The 16,969-nt window shown below is 42.8% G+C and overlaps 1 protein-coding gene and 1 long non-coding RNA gene across 2 annotated transcripts; one reads left to right on the top strand and one right to left on the bottom strand.

The window, feature by feature from the left end:
• Positions 1-852: 852 nt before the first annotated feature.
• Positions 853-1,214, bottom strand: LOC121511919. Its single transcript, XR_005992072.1, has 2 exons — positions 1,108-1,214; positions 853-966 (listed from the first exon to the last, which is right to left on the bottom strand). It is a non-coding gene; the product is annotated as an uncharacterized LOC121511919 (long non-coding RNA).
• An 11,381-nt stretch (positions 1,215-12,595) lies between these two features.
• On the top strand, positions 12,596-15,282 carry LOC121511918 (granzyme G-like). The gene is made up of 5 exons (XM_041790780.1): positions 12,596-12,670; positions 13,791-13,941; positions 14,254-14,386; positions 14,463-14,729; positions 14,813-15,282. Exons 1-5 carry the CDS (start codon positions 12,613-12,615, stop codon positions 14,975-14,977), a joined length of 774 nt encoding a protein of 257 aa, XP_041646714.1. The 5' UTR covers positions 12,596-12,612; the 3' UTR covers positions 14,978-15,282.
• The last annotated feature ends 1,687 nt before the right edge of the window (positions 15,283-16,969 follow it).

Here is a 16,969-nt window from a genome sequence, read left to right as displayed (position 1 = left end):
TCAGAATGAGGGTAAATTGTTGCACTTTAATGTACAAATCTGTCTTTGAATGGTGGTTCAGATATGAACTCTTTCAAACAAGGCAATACATTGAACCAAGGTGAGGTAAAAAATCCAATGAACACTCTCAAAATCACAACACATACTTAGTGAAAACAAAATATAGAAGGGCACAATGTAAAAGCAAGGTACCATGTCCTGAAAGTACATACTGAAGGGATGTTAATAACAATATATCATTTTTACCATATTCTAATTATTACCCAGATATTGCCACGTAGCATTTGGTAAGTCGTACAGAGAATCACTTAAAGTATAAAAATGACAGAGGCCTCCCCCTCATGAATGTGGTTAAATGCTACATTGATTTTATCTGCGAGAAAGAAACACACCTCCTTCTGTCAGCTACAAAGATGCATTCAAAGACTGAAAGTGTCATTGATGTGAGAGAACTTCATTAAACTCCAATCTCATCATGCATGCCCACTTCTGTCTGGTAGTCCTGATTCTTGTGCTGGCTCTTGATAGTCAAGGTAAGTGCACTAGCAATTTATTAGCAACATAAATTTGTTGATTTCTAAAATTTATTATTGAATGTTGTAAATTTTGTGATTTAAGTACAAGAAAAGAAGGTAATTCCTGCAGGCTGGAAGCTACAACACTTGCTTTCTTTTCAAGCATGGGTGTAAATATTCTAAGACATTACACATAAATACACATAAAAATGTTTTTGGGTCATTTGAAAAACACAAAAATGTAAGGGAAAATAATATTTTAATGTGTTTTATGATAAAATTACTTATAATTGTTGTGTAGGTGTAATGGTAGGACTCAGGATGCGGAGACGATGGAGCAGATTTAACAGATTTATTGTGCAGGTAAGTGACAAAGGGAGGGGGGATCTCAGGAGTCCAAGGGAAAGTGAGAGTGTGCTGGAGCTGGCTGCGGTGATCAGGGCAGGAGGCACTGGAAAGAAGAGGGAGAGGCACGTTAATCAACAAGAAGCAAAATACAAGCACTGGAAATTACTCAAAAAGGTTCTTCAAAAAGAGCACTGGAAACTTCTCTGGGAGATCTCGAGAGAAGGAGCCTGGAGCTGACGTTTACCGTAAGGTAAGGTTGGCAAGACTCAGGCGCTGAAGAGAGCTGCAGCAGGTCCTAAATAGTGATCCTCGATGAGTGATTCGCTGCAGGTGTGCGCTCTCCACAGCACCGGGGGGGGAGGGGTGAATGCCTCAGGGAAAGCAAAGAAAGTTAGCAGCCAGAAACAGCCTCCGGAACTGGAAGCTAACCAAAATAAGATAATAAAACGACAAAAAACACCACAGTACCCCCCTCTCAACGGACGCCTCCTGGCGTCCTACCAGGCTTGTCCGGGTGGTCCCTGTAGAAATCTCGTAATAAGCTGTCGTCCAAAATCAGTCTCCTGGAGATCCAGGAACGTTCCTCCGGACCATACCCTTCCCAGTCCACCAGGAATTGGTAGCCCCGGCCTCGTGGCCGAACATCCAGGATCTTGGAGACAGTAAAGGCAGGGTGGTCATCGATGATCCGGGGGGGTGGAGGGGCGACGGTTGGAGGGCTCAGGTCACTGGTGGATACAGGTTTCAATAATGACACATGGAATGTGGGGTGGATCTTCATCGACTCGGGGAGTTTGAGCTGTACAGCAGAGGGGTTTATGATCTTGGTGATCTCGAACGGTCCAACGAAGCGCGGGGTCAATTTCCTGGATTCGGTCTGCAGAGGTAGGTCCTTAGAAGAGAGCCAAACCTTCTGGCCCAGATGGTATTCGGGGGCAGGCGTGCGGTGTGCGTCAGCCAATCTTCGGTTACGCTCCGTCGTGCGTGAGAGCGCAGCCTTGGCTGTCCGCCACACCTCTCTGACGCGTTGAAGATGTTGCTGCACAGATGGTAGGGACACGGAGACCTCTTGTTCAGGAAACAGGGGGGGCTGGTAACCGAGGCAACACATGAAAGGAGACATGCCGGTAGCAGAGCAGGTGAGAGAGTTGTGAGCATATTCAATCCATGGTAGGTGAGAGCTCCAGGAGGTGGGGTGATGAGCAGCAACACAACGGAGAGCAGCTTCGAGGCTCTGATTGGCTCTCTCCGACTGGCCGTTGCTCTGCGGGTGGTAACCAGACGAGAGACTGACCGTGGCACCCAGCTCACTGCAGAACTCCTTCCACACACGAGAAACAAACTGTGGTCCGCGGTCCGAGACAATGTCACAGGGAATGCCATGAAGTTTGAAGACATGAAGGACGAGAAGGTGAGCGGTCTCCAGGGCAGAAGGGAGCTTGGGGAGTGGGACGTAGTGTACGCCCTTGGAAAACCGATCCACTACAGTGAGTATGACAGTGTTCCCATCAGAGGCGGTAGGCCGGTGACGAAATCCAAGGCGATATGTGACCAAGGACGACCAGGAGTGGAAAGGGGGTGCAGCAAACCAGCTGGGGGTTGATGGGAGGATTTTCCTCGGGCGCAGATGGAGCAAGCAGCCACGAACTCCCGGGTGTCCTTCGTCATACCAGGCCACCAGAAGCTTTGCTGGAGGAAACTGAGGGTTCTCTGAAAACCGGGGTGGCATGTAAGTTTGGAAGCGTGGGCCCACTGGAGCACTGGAGAGCGAACCGAGTCTGGAACGTAAAGACGCCCCGGGGGACCGGTACCGGGATCCGGCTGGAGTCTCTGGGCATCCTTCACCGTCTGTATGACGTCCCAGGTGGCAGCTCCGACGATGCAGGACGGGGGAAGGATGAAGTCGGGCTCGCGGTCTTCACGAGAGGGAGAGTCCACACGAGATAGGGCGTCCGGTTTTGTGTTCCGGGATCCTGGTCTGTAGGAGAGGGTGAAGTGGAAGCGGCTGAGGAAAAGGGCCCACCGAGCCTGACGAGGGTTCAGCCTGCGCGCTGTGCGCAGGTAGGCGAGGTTCTTGTGGTCCGTCCATATTATGAAAGGGTGCTGCGTGCCCTCCAGCCAGTGCCTCCACTCCTGTAGTGCCCACACCACAGCCAGCAACTCTCTATTCCCGACGTCATAGTTTCTCTCAGAAGGGGACAGCCGACGAGAAAAGAAAGCACACGGGTGAAGCTTCTGGGTCTTGGGGTCTCTTTGAGAAAGCACCGCCCCAGCTCCGGTCTCAGAGGCGTCCACCTCAACCACGAACTGGAGGGATGAGTCAGGGTGCTTGAGGACGGGGGCAGAGGTGAACAGAGTCTTTAGGCGGGAGAAAGCCTCAGCAGCCTCTGGGGACCACCGATAGGGGGAGCTGGAGGAGGTGAGTCTAGTGAGGGGAGCAGCCACCCTACTATAATCCCTAATGAATCTCCTATAAAAATTAGCAAACCCTAGGAATCTCTGGAGCTCTTTGCGGGTGCTAGGGATGGGCCACTCAGTAACCGCCCGGATTTTAGCCGGGTCAGGCTGTAACTGTCCTTGGGCGATGATGAACCCTAGAAAACTCACTGAAGGGGTGTGAAATTCACACTTCTCAGGCTTGACAAATAACTTGTTCTCTAGTAATCTCTGAAGTACTAGCCTGACATGTTGTTGATGCTCCTGGAGAGAACGAGAGTAGATCAGAATGTCGTCTAGATAGACAAACACGAACCGGTTTAACATGTCCCTGAGCACATCGTTAATGAGGGCCTGAAAAACTGCGGGGGCGTTAGTGAGTCCAAAGGGCATGACTAGGTACTCGAAGTGGCCAATGGGGGTCTTAAAGGCAGTTTTCCATTCGTCCCCCTCCTTAATCCTGATGAGGTGATACGCGTTTCTAAGATCTAACTTAGAAAACACTTGGGCGGAGCAGAGAGGCTCAAAGGAGGGGTCGATCAAAGGGAGAGAGTATTTATTCTTGACGGTGATGTCATTAAGGCCTCTGAAGTCGATACAGGGACGCAGAGTGGAGTCCTTCTTTTTAACAAAAAAGAATCCAGCCCCGAGTGGGGACGAGGAGGGGCGAATGAGACCTGTAGCCAGGGAATCATGAATGTACGTCTCCATGGCCGATTTCTCAGGGGCGGAGAGGTTATAGAGGCGACTGCTAGGCAGGGATGCACCGGGGAGTAAATCAATCGCACAGTCGTAAGGACGATGCGGGGGAAGAGAGACGGCTAACTCCTTGCTAAAGACCTGTGCTAAGTCATGGTACTCGGGGGGAACATTGGACAGATCGGGGGGAGCAGGAGCGACTAACTGAGGGGATAGCAGACCGGAGGCAGTGGGAGTGACAATGGACGCTCCAGTTGGTAATGGTAGCGGTTTTCCAATTGATCTGAGGGTTATGTAACTGAAGCCAGGGGAGACCTAACACAATGGGAGCATGAGGAGAAGGGATAACAAAAAGTTGGATACTCTCACGGTGATTACCAGAAATAATGAGGGTTATCGGAACAGTCCGGTGAGTAACTCTGGCAATGAGTCGGCCGTCTAAGGCGGTGACGTTCTTGGGAGCAGACAGGGGTTCTAGGGGGAGTTGGAGCTGTTGAACTAGGCTGTCCTGAATGAAATTATCATCTGCTCCTGAATCAACTAGTGCTTGTATGGGGACGGAATCGCGCCCCCAAAGGACACTCGAGGGAACAGCTATGCGCAGGGGAGGGCTAGAGGAAGAGGAGGTCTGGCTCACACGAGTGCCCTCGGTCACGGGTGAGCCTTCTCTTTTGGCGTCTGGGGACAATTGGCAAGAAAATGGCCCGCTTGACCACAATAAATGCATAATCTAAGATTAAAACGCCTTTGGCGTTCACTAGGGGTTAACCTGGCGCGACCTAACTGCATGGGCTCGTCTTCAGGGGTAGTGGAAAACTCACTGGGAGGTCTCAGTCTTACAGGAGAGGGAGAAGTGGCGTGACCAGAAGGGGGTGCTACAGGACGGGGCCTGAATGACCTGTGCTGACTCCTCTCCCTCTGCCTTTCCCTCAAGCGATTGTCAATGCGAATGGCTAAAGATATAAGACCCTCGAGGGAGTCGGGCTCATCCCGAGAGGCTAGTTCGTCTTTAAGTTCTTCTGAAAGGCTTCTCAAAAACACACCCTTAAGTTCCACCTCCCCCCACCCGCTCTCTGAAGCAACAATGCGAAAATCAATAGAGAAATCTGCCACAGACTTAGAACCCTGGAAGAGGGAAAATAAGCGTTGAGCTGATTCTTGGCCCTGAAGGGGATGGTCAAAGATGCGACATAATTCACTAGAAAAGTCAGAATAAGAGGCTAACACTGGGGATTCACTATGCCATACTGCAGTGGCCCAGCGGGAGGCCTTCCCGCGTAACAAGTTCATAACGAAAGCAATCTTAGCTCTGTCAGTGGGGTAACTCAAGGGTTGCTGGTCAAACACTAGGGAACAACGTAACAAAAAACCTCTAGCGCTACCAATCTCTCCTGAAAAGAAATCTGGGTGAGGGACTTGAGGCTCTCTAAAGTGGGGGAGGGGAGGTGAAGGTGAAGGATCTACTGAGGGTGGCTGATTGTTAACAGGTGGAGGCTCTGGTGAAGGGTGGTGAGGCTGAGTGGCTGAGAGTAACTGTTCTGAGATATTGGAGACCTGGGAGTTGAGGGTTTGTAGAGATTGCATGATACCTTTGAGAATGGATTCGTGCTGGCCGAGACGTTGTCCTTGGTGAGTGATTGCTGTTTTCAGGGTGTCCGAGTCCGCTGAGTCCATTTCTGGCCTGAGTCTTCTGTTGTGTAGGTGTAATGGTAGGACTCAGGATGCGGAGACGATGGAGCAGATTTAACAGATTTATTGTGCAGGTAAGTGACAAAGGGAGGGGGGATCTCAGGAGTCCAAGGGAAAGTGAGAGTGTGCTGGAGCTGGCTGCGGTGATCAGGGCAGGAGGCACTGGAAAGAAGAGGGAGAGGCACGTTAATCAACAAGAAGCAAAATACAAGCACTGGAAATTACTCAAAAAGGTTCTTCAAAAAGAGCACTGGAAACTTCTCTGGGAGATCTTGAGAGAAGGAGCCTGGAGCTGACGTTTACCGTAAGGTAAGGTTGGCAAGACTCAGGCGCTGAAGAGAGCTGCAGCAGGTCCTAAATAGTGATCCTCGATGAGTGATTCGCTGCAGGTGTGCGCTCTCCACAGCACCAGGGGGGGAGGGGTGAATGCCTCAGGGAAAGCAAAGAAAGTTAGCAGCCAGAAACAGCCTCCGGAACCGGAAGCTAACCAAAATAAGATAATAAAACGACAAAAAACACCACAATAATGTGGTTTACGGTCTTTCTAGCTTTCTTTAGATTAGTAAAAAATTTGACTTTTATATTTTAACGCGATCCAAGAACGTATACAGACAGTGCATTCAGAAAGATCTCAGACTCCATTCGCTTTTTTGATTCTGTTATGTTCCAGCCTGATAGTAGAGTAAAAAACAATCTCATTAATCTACACTCCGTACCCCATCATGATGAAGTTAAAGAGAGTTTTTTTTTTTCAGATTTGTTAGAAATAAAAAACTGAAATATCACATTTACATTATTCTCAAAAAGAAGAAGTCAGGCATAACCAGGGCTCTTCCAAGAGCGGGTCACCCAGCCAAATGTAACAATCAGAGTAGAAAGGCCTTAGTAAGAGAGGTGACCAAGAGCCCTATGATCACTTGGACCGAGCTTTAGCGATCATTTGTGGAGATGGGACAAAGTTCCAGAAGGGTAAACATCACTGCAGCCCTAGTTTTTTGCAAAATAGGAGCTGGGTTATATGTGATAAGCTCACATCGACTGGAGGGCAGGGATGGTTATCCCTCTGAAACTATGTCCCATCACCACACAGGATCTTTGGAGCTCAGTCAGAGTGGTCAAATTTACAGTGTTTTCACTGTTCACCTTTCCAAATCGTGTCCGATTAATTTGAGTTGACACAGGTGGACTCCAGTCACAGTGTAGAAACATCTCGGCAATGTGGAGGAGAAAGAGGAGGAACCTGAGCTAAATTTACAGTGTTTTCACTGTTTTCATGTTGTCATGATGGGGTAGTGAGTTTAGACGAATGTTGAAACACAGTAAGTCTACTTTGGTGAGCACATACATTTCAGTATGTAAACTCAGTATGTCTATTTTATAGTTTATGCAGGAAGAATCATTGGAGGACAGGAGGCTGCACCACACAGCAGGCCTTACATGGTGCTTGTGGAGACGTATAACAATAGAATGATCTGCGGAGGCCTCCTTCTGGAAGAGGACTTTGTCTTGACTGCAGCACACTGCCAACAAAGGTCACTTTTCACTCATGCTTTATGCAACATGGGAAAGTAACTCAACTCACACACTTTTAGTGATACCTATAAGACAACTTTAACAGTCAAACATATCATTTATGGAAAAATAAAGTTGTGTTTGTATCATGTTGTAAATCCTCAGCTGTTTCAGACATCAAAAATAAGTTAATAAAATACTCTTCATGTTGATTGTTTTGTTTGTTTTTGAGGGTCATAGAGATGCATCAGTATTCATTTTCAGCCAGCTAAAAATGCCACACATTTTCCTTCCTTTGCAAATACATTGCTCTCCATAGGAAAAAAATCAAAATAATTAGATTATACCTTTTAGCATAGCCTACTTTGCTTTTTTGTTCTTTCCAGCTCCTACACAGTCCTCTTAGGACTTCACGATTATCATGATCAAAAGGGGGTCCAGAAAGTGTCTGTGGAAAAAGCGTTCCCACATGAGTACAACAGTCCTACTAAATATACACACAACATAATGCTTCTTAAGGTAAGGAAATCTCTGTACTAAACTCAAATTGATAGTCACGCATTTGAAATATATTTTCATCTCTCTGTCCCAAAAGCTGAGCTCCAAGGTAAAATACAGCGAAACAGTGAAACCCATTCCCCTCACGGGTGGAGATGACAGCCATCTGCCACAGTCCTGCTCGGTCGCAGGGTGGGGACAATACAACTCTAATAGCAGCGATAGTTCTCCCATCCTCATGGAGGTCAATGTCACACTGATTGAAACGGATGTGTGTAAAAAGAGGATGGTGTACTGCTCCAACGAAAAACCTGGACCACGGCCGGTACGTACAGTTTGTTACATAAAATGAATCAACAAAGTTCTCACATTACTGTTAATCAATGAAAACTGTGTTTGTGTTTTTAGGGAGACTCCGGAGGTCCACTGGTGTGTGAAGGGAAAGCATACGGGGTGGTGTCCGCCGGAGTCAAAGAGAAGAACGGACCGTATTTTTGTTCTTACACCAAGATACCCGACTATAAAACCTGGATCGATGACACTATAAAAAGTGCACAAAAAGCTTCTGTGTAAATCATGCTATTTTGATTCACAGTTTTTTTTTTTTCAGTTGATGCTAAACTCGCTTGCATATGGAAAAAAAGCTTTGAATGACTTAAATGAGCCTGTTTTCAAAGTTTGGTCATCAAATTGAATTTGAATGAGCTGCTTTGCATAAATTGTCAGAAGTGACTCGCTATTTTCATGCTTTTTGTTTTTTGTTTTGCTAGAAGAACCAAGAACTTGACTGCTTAGAGGCCAATCATGAAAACAGATTAATGTGGTTTAAACCAATAAGCCAACTGTTTTGTGTATCCAACAATATTCCACATGAGAACAGTTTATTAAATGACTGATTTGTGCATATCTGTTTCTAACTGGATACAATGAGAACAAAGAAATCTGTTAAATATTTACTATCTTTCAACAATAAACTGATACTCTGTGTTCAGTTGTCACCTTTGTACTCTTTGAGAATGAGTTAAATTAAAGAAAGGCAACACTGCCTCCTTGTGACACAAATGAAACATTTCATCTGAAAAGCATCCAGCTGTAGCTTTCTGATTTGGAAAGCTTTGGACCTTGTAAAGGTCATGTCAATGTGTCTTTTTAAATGTATAAGTTCAATCAATCAAACAAACTATTTTGAATATTCTCACATATGGCTTTACAGTCTCTGCATCTGCAAGTGCCTTTTTCTCTTTGCCTGAATTCCATCCCGCTGCTTGTGATGCTGATCTCTTGCTCTGTATGAACACATAATAATGGTGTGGGGTCCGTCCCAAAATAATCTAGCAACAAACATTGGAGCAAAAGTGGGAGAGTGATATCAAAGTAACCTTGAGTTGTTTTGAAATGCCTTCTTGAATTTTATTTCTTGCACACCAACAGTAGTGTAGCTCAGGATGTTGGGCCTCCCATTGCAGCCAGCCAAGCAAAAATATTGATTTTACTCATATTGATGCATTTCTATGTATATTTGAACCATAGTTGCCCTATATTACTGAGTGATATTTTTACTACAGTGCTGAAACTATGTTCATTAACTACAGGCTGAACTTTATGTAATTCTGGACACTCACAAAAAAATCAAGCAAGTCATAAATCTAGGACAAAATCACATCTATTTCTACGGCTTTATAGCTTGGAGAACCTCATGGATGAGTCTGTTGGATTTGTAGAGAAATTCTGATGGAGATTATAAAAAAAGAAATGTCCTGGTACTACAAATGCAAAAAAAGAGGCAGGGATGCAAAAGCTCTCTCAGTCAATTCATATCAGGATTGACGTTAGCAGTCACTAAGGTGAATGCTAAAGTTGATCAATCAGGACCACAGGAGAAATGACTATGACAGTTTTTCTTCTTCTAATTCAGATTTACATGGATTTCTTTAACGTTATACAACTCAACAACACTTCAAGCTTGAAAATGCTGAAAGCCTTCAAAGTCAACAACCAGACCATTGTCAGCGCTCACCTCTTTTTGAAAGAACCTGATTTGAAGCATCTTTCTCCTCTCCTCCAGGCTTTGCTCTCCTGCATGGCTCTAGGGGTGAATTACATCATTTGGACATTTTTGAAAGGGGTAGCAATTGCACCCTAGTATTTTATTTCACTCTATTTAATAAAAAAAAAATCTGGTCTATTGACCAATACATTTAGTCGCTTTTGATTCAATAATGACTCTAATTACTAAGAAAAAATAAAACACACTTTTTATTCCAGGATTCTTTAGGGCCCATACCTACAGGGACCCCTCCCCAAGCCTTGTGTCATGCCAATGCACAGGTTTGACTTTCTAAAGTGACTGACCTAATTCAACAGTGGTCCATCCAACTGGTGCTAGCCATCTCGGAATTATTGAAATGGGGATCATCTGAGTGAATGTGTCTAAAGCAATTGTACTATGAAGACACTTTTGTCCTGAAGGTCCAGTCACTGGTTAATCAGTATTCCTGGCTACCATTACACCATGAAGACAAAAGAACACTCCAAGCAACAGAGACAAGGTCATTGAAAAGTTTGAGTCAGGGGATGGACACAAAACATTCTAAGACACTGAACATCCCTGTGGTCCAGTTAAATCCATCATAAAGGGATGGAAGGATATGGCACATGCGTAAATCAGCCTCGATCAGGCCATCCTCACAAACGGAGTGACTATTTAAGAAGGAGACTTGTGGGAGAGGCCACCAACACACCTATGACTATTCTGAAGGAGTTACAAGCTTCAGCAGCTGAGATGGGAGAGAGTCTGCAAAGAGAAAGCCACTGATGAAGAAAACTCATGAAATCTTGACTAGTGTTCACCAAAAAGCATGTGGGAGACTCCATGGTCAAGTGGAAGAAAGTTCTTTGGTCTGATGAGATGAAAATGGGGCTTTTTGGCCATTGGACAAGACGCTATGTTTGTAGCACCACAAACACGCCATTCCCACTGTGAAGCATGGTGGTGACAGCATCGTGCTGTGGGGATGCTTCTTGGCAGCAGGCCCTGGAAGGTTTTTAAAGGTAGAGGGTAAAATGAATGTGGCAAAATATAGGAAAATCCTGGAGGACAATCTTCTTCAGTCTGCAAGATAACCAGGGCTTAGGAGACAATTTATTTTCCAGCAGGATACAGCCCTGAAGCATACAGTGAAACACAGAAATGGTTTAAAGACAACAAGGTTAATCAATTAAACTTTATTTATATAACTTATGTACAAAATAATGTAGCACACTGTGATTTACAATCAAACAAATAAATCAAAGAAAATAACAGGAAATATGGCCCGACCCCATCCCAGCTAACCCTGTAACCCACCCCTCCACCCCACAATTCAAACACAATATGACTAAATACATCATAAATAAAAGACACTTTAAGAACAGCAACTTACCCCTTATTCCCCCTTCCTTATGTACATATTCAGTCTGCTGAACCTACAGCATGGACTTCTATGAAGATAACTGATGAAACATGATCAAGTTTGATACAGTGGGGCTTTTAGCAGCATTGTTTCTTGGGTATATTCATTCTGGCAAGTGGCTGATTCCTTTACTGTAAAATCTAGAGACTGGATCAACTCGCCTTCAGCCCCACTACCAGACTGTTTCCCCCCATTATATGGCTTTTTAGCCCTTGCACTGTTAAAACACATTGCATAGCAACCCCTCTTCCTTCAACAACAGTCTGTAAACATCTGGGAAGTAAGGAGAGCATTTCCTGGAGGAATGTTGTCCCATTCTTGTCTGATGTAAGATTCTGGCTGCTCAACAGTCCTGGGTCTTCTTTGCAGGATTTTTTGTTTTAAGGTGTGCCAAATGTTTTCTAATAGTGAAAGGTCTGGACTGCAGGCAGGTCAGCTGAGCACCTGGACTCTTCTATTGTGAAGCCATGCTGTTGTGGCAGACTAAGTATGTGGTTTTAGAATTGTCTTGCTGTGATATGAAAGGCCTTCGCTGAAAGAGACGTTGTCTTTATGGGATCATATGTTACTCTTAAACCACTGTATCCTCTTCAGCTTTGAAAGTGCCTTTCCAGATGTGTAACCAGCCACGCCATAGGGACTAATGCAACCCTTTACCATCAGAGATGCAGGCTTTTGAACAAGCTGGATATTCCCTCTCCTCTTTAGTCCACAGGACATGATGTCCAAAAAAAAAACGTAGGAATGGATTGTTAAACAGAATCGCGTGTGAATCTGTTTCCATTTAGATGGTGAACCTCTGTTTTCAGAGTCTTTAAAGCGTCATCACAATTTTGTAACCAGCTCAGACTAGTTTTTCCTTCTTTGTCTTTTTTTAATATTTCTATTCTAAGACAAGGTCTTCACTACAGGTTCTTTACAGATGACGTCTGCACATTCATATTCAGGTACTGTGTTTAAAAATGGGCAGCAACAACACAATTCGGTCAGAATGAGGGTAAATTGTTGCACTTTAATGTACAAATCTGTCTTTGAATGGTGGTTCAGATATGAACTCTTTCAAACAAGGCAATACATTGAACCAAGGTGAGGTAATAAACCCAATGAACACTCTCAAAATCACAACACATACTTAGTGAAAACAAAATATAGAAGGGTGCAATGTATAAGCAAGGTACCATGTCCTGAAAGTACATACTGAAGGGATGTTAATATAACAATATATCATTTTTACCATATTCTAATTATTACCCAGATATTGCCACGTAGCATTTGGTAAGTCATACAGAGATTCACTGAAAGTATAAAAATGACAGAGACCTCCCCCTCATGAATGTGGTTAAATGCTACATTGATTTTATTTGCAAGAAAGAAACACACCTCCTTCTGTCAGCTACAAAGATGCATTCAAAGACTGAAAGTGTCATTGATGTGCAAGAACTTCATTAAACTCCAATCTCATCATGCATGCCCACTTCTGTCTGGTAGTCCTGATTCTTGTGCTGGCTCTTGATAGTCAAGGTAAGTGCACTAGCAATTTATTAGCAACATAAATTTGTTGATTTATAAATCCCATTATTGAATGTTGTAAATTTTGTGATTTAAGTACAAGAAAAGAAGGTAATTCCTGCAGGCTGGAAGCTATAACACTTACTTTGTTTTCAAGCAAGGGTGTAAATATTCTAAGACATTACACATAAATACACATAAAAATATTTTTGGGTCATTTGAAAAACATAAATGTAAGAGAAAAATAATATTTTAATGTGTTTTTGATAATATTACTTATAATGTGGTTTACGGTTGTTCTAGCTTTTTTTAGGTTAGTAAAAAATTCAACTTTTATATTTTAACACGATCCAAGAACATATACAGACAGTACATTCAGAAAGATCTCAGACCCCATTCGCTTTTTTTTTATTCTGTTATGTTCCAGCCTGATAGTAGAGTAAAAACAATCTCATTAATCTACACTCCATACCTCACCATGATGAAGTTAAAAAGATTTTTTTCACATTTTTTAGAAATAAAAAACTGAAATATCACATTTACATTATTCTCAAAAAGAAGAAGTCAGGCATAACCAGGGCTCTTCCAAGAGCGGGTCACCCAGCCAAATGTAACAATCAGAGTAGAAAGGCCTTAGTAAGAGAGGTGACCAAGAGCCCTATGATCACTTGGACCGAGCTTTAGCGATCATTTGTGGAGATGGGACAAAGTTCCAGAAGGGTAAACATCACTGCAGCCCTAGTTTTTTGCAAAATAGGAGCTGGGTTATATGTGATAAGCTCACATCGACTGGAGGACAGGGATGGTTATCCCTCTGAAACTATGTCCCATCACCACACAGGATCTTTGGAGCTCAGTCAGAGTGGTCAAATTTACAATGTTTTCACTGTTCACCTTTCCAAATCGTGTCCGATTAATTTGAGTTGACACAGGTGGACTCCAGTCACAGTGTAGAAACATCTCGGCAATGTGGAGGAGAAAGAGGAGGAACCTGAGCTAAATTTACAGTGTTTTCACTGTTTTCATGTTGTCATGATGGGGTAGTGAGTTTAGACGAATGTTGAAACACAGTAAGTCTACTTTGGTGAGCACATACATTTCAGTATGTAAACTCAGTATGTCTATTTTATAGTTTATGCAGGAAGAATCATTGGAGGACAGGAGGCTGCGGCACACAGCAGGCCTTACATGGTGCTTGTGGAGAGGCTTGGCAGTAATAAGATCTGCGGAGGCTTCCTTCTGAACGAGGACTTTGTCTTGACAGCAGCACACTGCCAAGACAGGTCACTTTTCACACATGCTTTATCCAACATGGGAAAGTAACTCAACTCACACACTTTTAGTGATACCTATAAGACAACTTTAACAGTCAAACATATCATTTATGTAAAAAAAAAAGTTGTGTTTGTATCATGTTGTATATCCTCAGCTGTTTCAGACATCAAAAATAAGTTAATAAAATAATCTTCATGTTGATTGTTTTGTTTGTTTTTGAGGGTCATAGAGATGCATCAGTATTCATAGGAAAGAAAAAAAACAAACTAATTAGATTATACCTTTTAGCATAGCCTACTTTGCTTTTTTGTTCTTTCCAGGTCCTACACAGTCCTCTTAGGACTTCATAATTATTATGATCAAAACGGGGTCCAGAAAGTGTCTGTGGAACAAGCGTTCCCACATGAAGACTATAATCCTAAGAACTGCCTGCATGACATAATGCTTCTTAAGGTAAGGAAATCTCTGTACTAAACTCAAATTGATAGTCACGCATTTGAAATATATTTTCATCTCTCTGTCCCAAAAGCTGAGCTCCGAGGTAAAATACAGCGCAACGGTAAAATCCATTCCCCTCGCGGTTGGAGATGACGGCCATCTGCCACAGTCCTGCTCGGTCGCAGGGTGGGGACGAAACGACTCTAAAAGCAGCAATAGTTCTCCCATCCTCATGGAGGCCAATCTCACAATGATTGAAAAGGATGTGTGTAAGAAGATGATTTGTCAAAGGATGAGTGAGGATGAGTTTAAAATGTTGAAGGTGTACTGCTCCAATGGAGACGCTGGACCACGGCAGGTACGTACAGTTTGTTACAGAACATGAATCAACAAAGTTCTCACATTACTCTTAATCAATGAAAACTGTGTTTGTGTTTTCAGGGAGACTCTGGAGGTCCACTGGTGTGTGATGGGAAAGCATATGGGGTGGTGTCCTTTGGAGACAAAAAGCCGGACAAACCGCTTTTTTGTACTTACACCAAGATACCCGACTATAAAAGCTGGATCGATGCAACTGTCAAACGTGCTCGGAAAGCTTCTGTGTAAATCATGCTATTTTGATTCACAGTTATTTTTTTAAGTTGATGCTAAACTCGCTTGCATATGGAAAAAATAGCTTTAAATGAATTCAATGAGCCTGTTTTCAAAGTTTGGTCATCAAATTGAATTTAAATGAGCTGCTTTGCATAAACTGTCAGAAGTGACATGCTATTTTCATGTTTTTTTTTCTCTTTTGCTGTATGAACTAATTAATGTGATTAATTGTGGTTTAAACCAATAAGCCAACTGTTTTGTGTATCCAACAATATTCCACATGAGAACAGTTTAATAAATGAATTTGTGCTTATCTGTTTCTTGCTGGATACAATGAGAAAAAAAAAATATGTTAAATATTTACTATCTTTCAAAAATAAACTGATGCTCACTCCGTGTTCAGTCGTCATCTCTGGACTCTTTGAGAATGAGTTAAATTAAAGAAAGGCAAAACTGCCTCCTTGTGACACAAATGAAACATTGCAGCTAAAAAGCATTCAGCTGCAGCTTTCTGGTTTAGAAAGCTCTGGACCTCGTCAAGGTCATGTAAATGTGTTTTTCTTTTAAAAGTTCAATCAATCAAACAAACTGTTGTATATATTCTCACATATGCCTTTACAGTCTCTGCATCTGCAAATGCCTTTTTCTTTTTGCCTGAAATCCGTCCCACTGCTGGTGATGCTGATCTCTTGCTCTGTATGAACACATAATAATGGTGCGGGGTCCGTCCCAAAATAATAGCGGCAAACGTTGTAGCAAAAGTGGCAGAGTGATATCAAAGTTAGCTTGAGTTGTTTTGAAATGCCTTCTTGAATTTTATTTCTTGCACACCAACAGGGGTGTAGCTCAGGATTTTGCCCCCCCCAAAGAAAATTACACAGGACTGCCCTTTGCAGCCAGCCAAGCAAAAATATTGATTTTACTAATATCTATGCATTTTATGTATTTTTGAACTATAGTTTCCTTATATTACTGAGCAATATTTTTACTACAGTGCTGAAACTATGTTTATTAACTACAGGCTGAACTTTATGTAATTCTGGACACTCACAAAAAAATCAAGCAAGTCATAAATCTAGGACAAAATCACATCTATTTCTACAGCTTTCTAGCTTGGAGAACCTCATGGATGAGTCTGTTGCATGTGTAGAGAAATTCTGATGGAGATTAAAAAAAAAAGAAAGGTCTTGGTGCTACAAATGCAACAATAGAGACAGGCAGCATTTCTGGATCCTGTTTACATAGGCCTCCACCTTACATGATAAAGCTTTAACTTGCATTTGTGGATGGCACAGTGAACTGTGTTGATCTATTTTAATTAACTGAATGAATTTGAATTCAGAATTTTAGAAATTGAACAAATTGAAATGAATTGTTTAAAAAATGGATGAAGTGTTAAGACGTTAAGATTGGATGTCAGTTTTCTCCACAACAGATCCCCCTTGGATTTCATAAGCACCTCAGGGATGAGCCCTACACAGATGCAGCAAACTGTGAGCCTAAATCCTTACGAATGGATTGTTAAACAGAATCATGTGTGAATCTGTTTCCATTGAGATGGTGAACCTCTGTTTTCAGAGTCTTTAGAGAATCATTACAATTTTACAACCAGCTCAGACTAGTTTTTCCTTCTTTGTCTTTTTTTTATATTTTTGTTCTAAGACAAGGTCTTCACTATAGGTTCTTTGCAGATGATATCTGCACATTCATATTTAGGTACTGTGTTTAAAAATGGGCAGCAACAACACAATCTGGTCAGAATGAGGGTAAATTGTTTCACTTTAATGTACCAATCTGTCTTTGAATGGTGGTTCAGATATGAACTCTTTCAAACAAGGCAATACATTGAACCAAGGTGAGGTAATAAACCAAATGAACACTCTCAAAATCACAACACATACTTAGTGAAAACAAAATATAGAAGGGCACAATGTAAAAGTAAGGTACCATGTCCTGAAAGTACATACTGAAGGGATGTTAATATAACAATATATCATTTTTACC

The sequence above is a fragment of the Cheilinus undulatus genome, linkage group 7, assembly GCF_018320785.1.
Source record: "Cheilinus undulatus linkage group 7, ASM1832078v1, whole genome shotgun sequence".
Lineage (NCBI taxonomy): Eukaryota > Metazoa > Chordata > Actinopteri > Labriformes > Labridae > Cheilinus > Cheilinus undulatus.
This window is presented reverse-complemented; position numbering and strand designations above follow the sequence as displayed.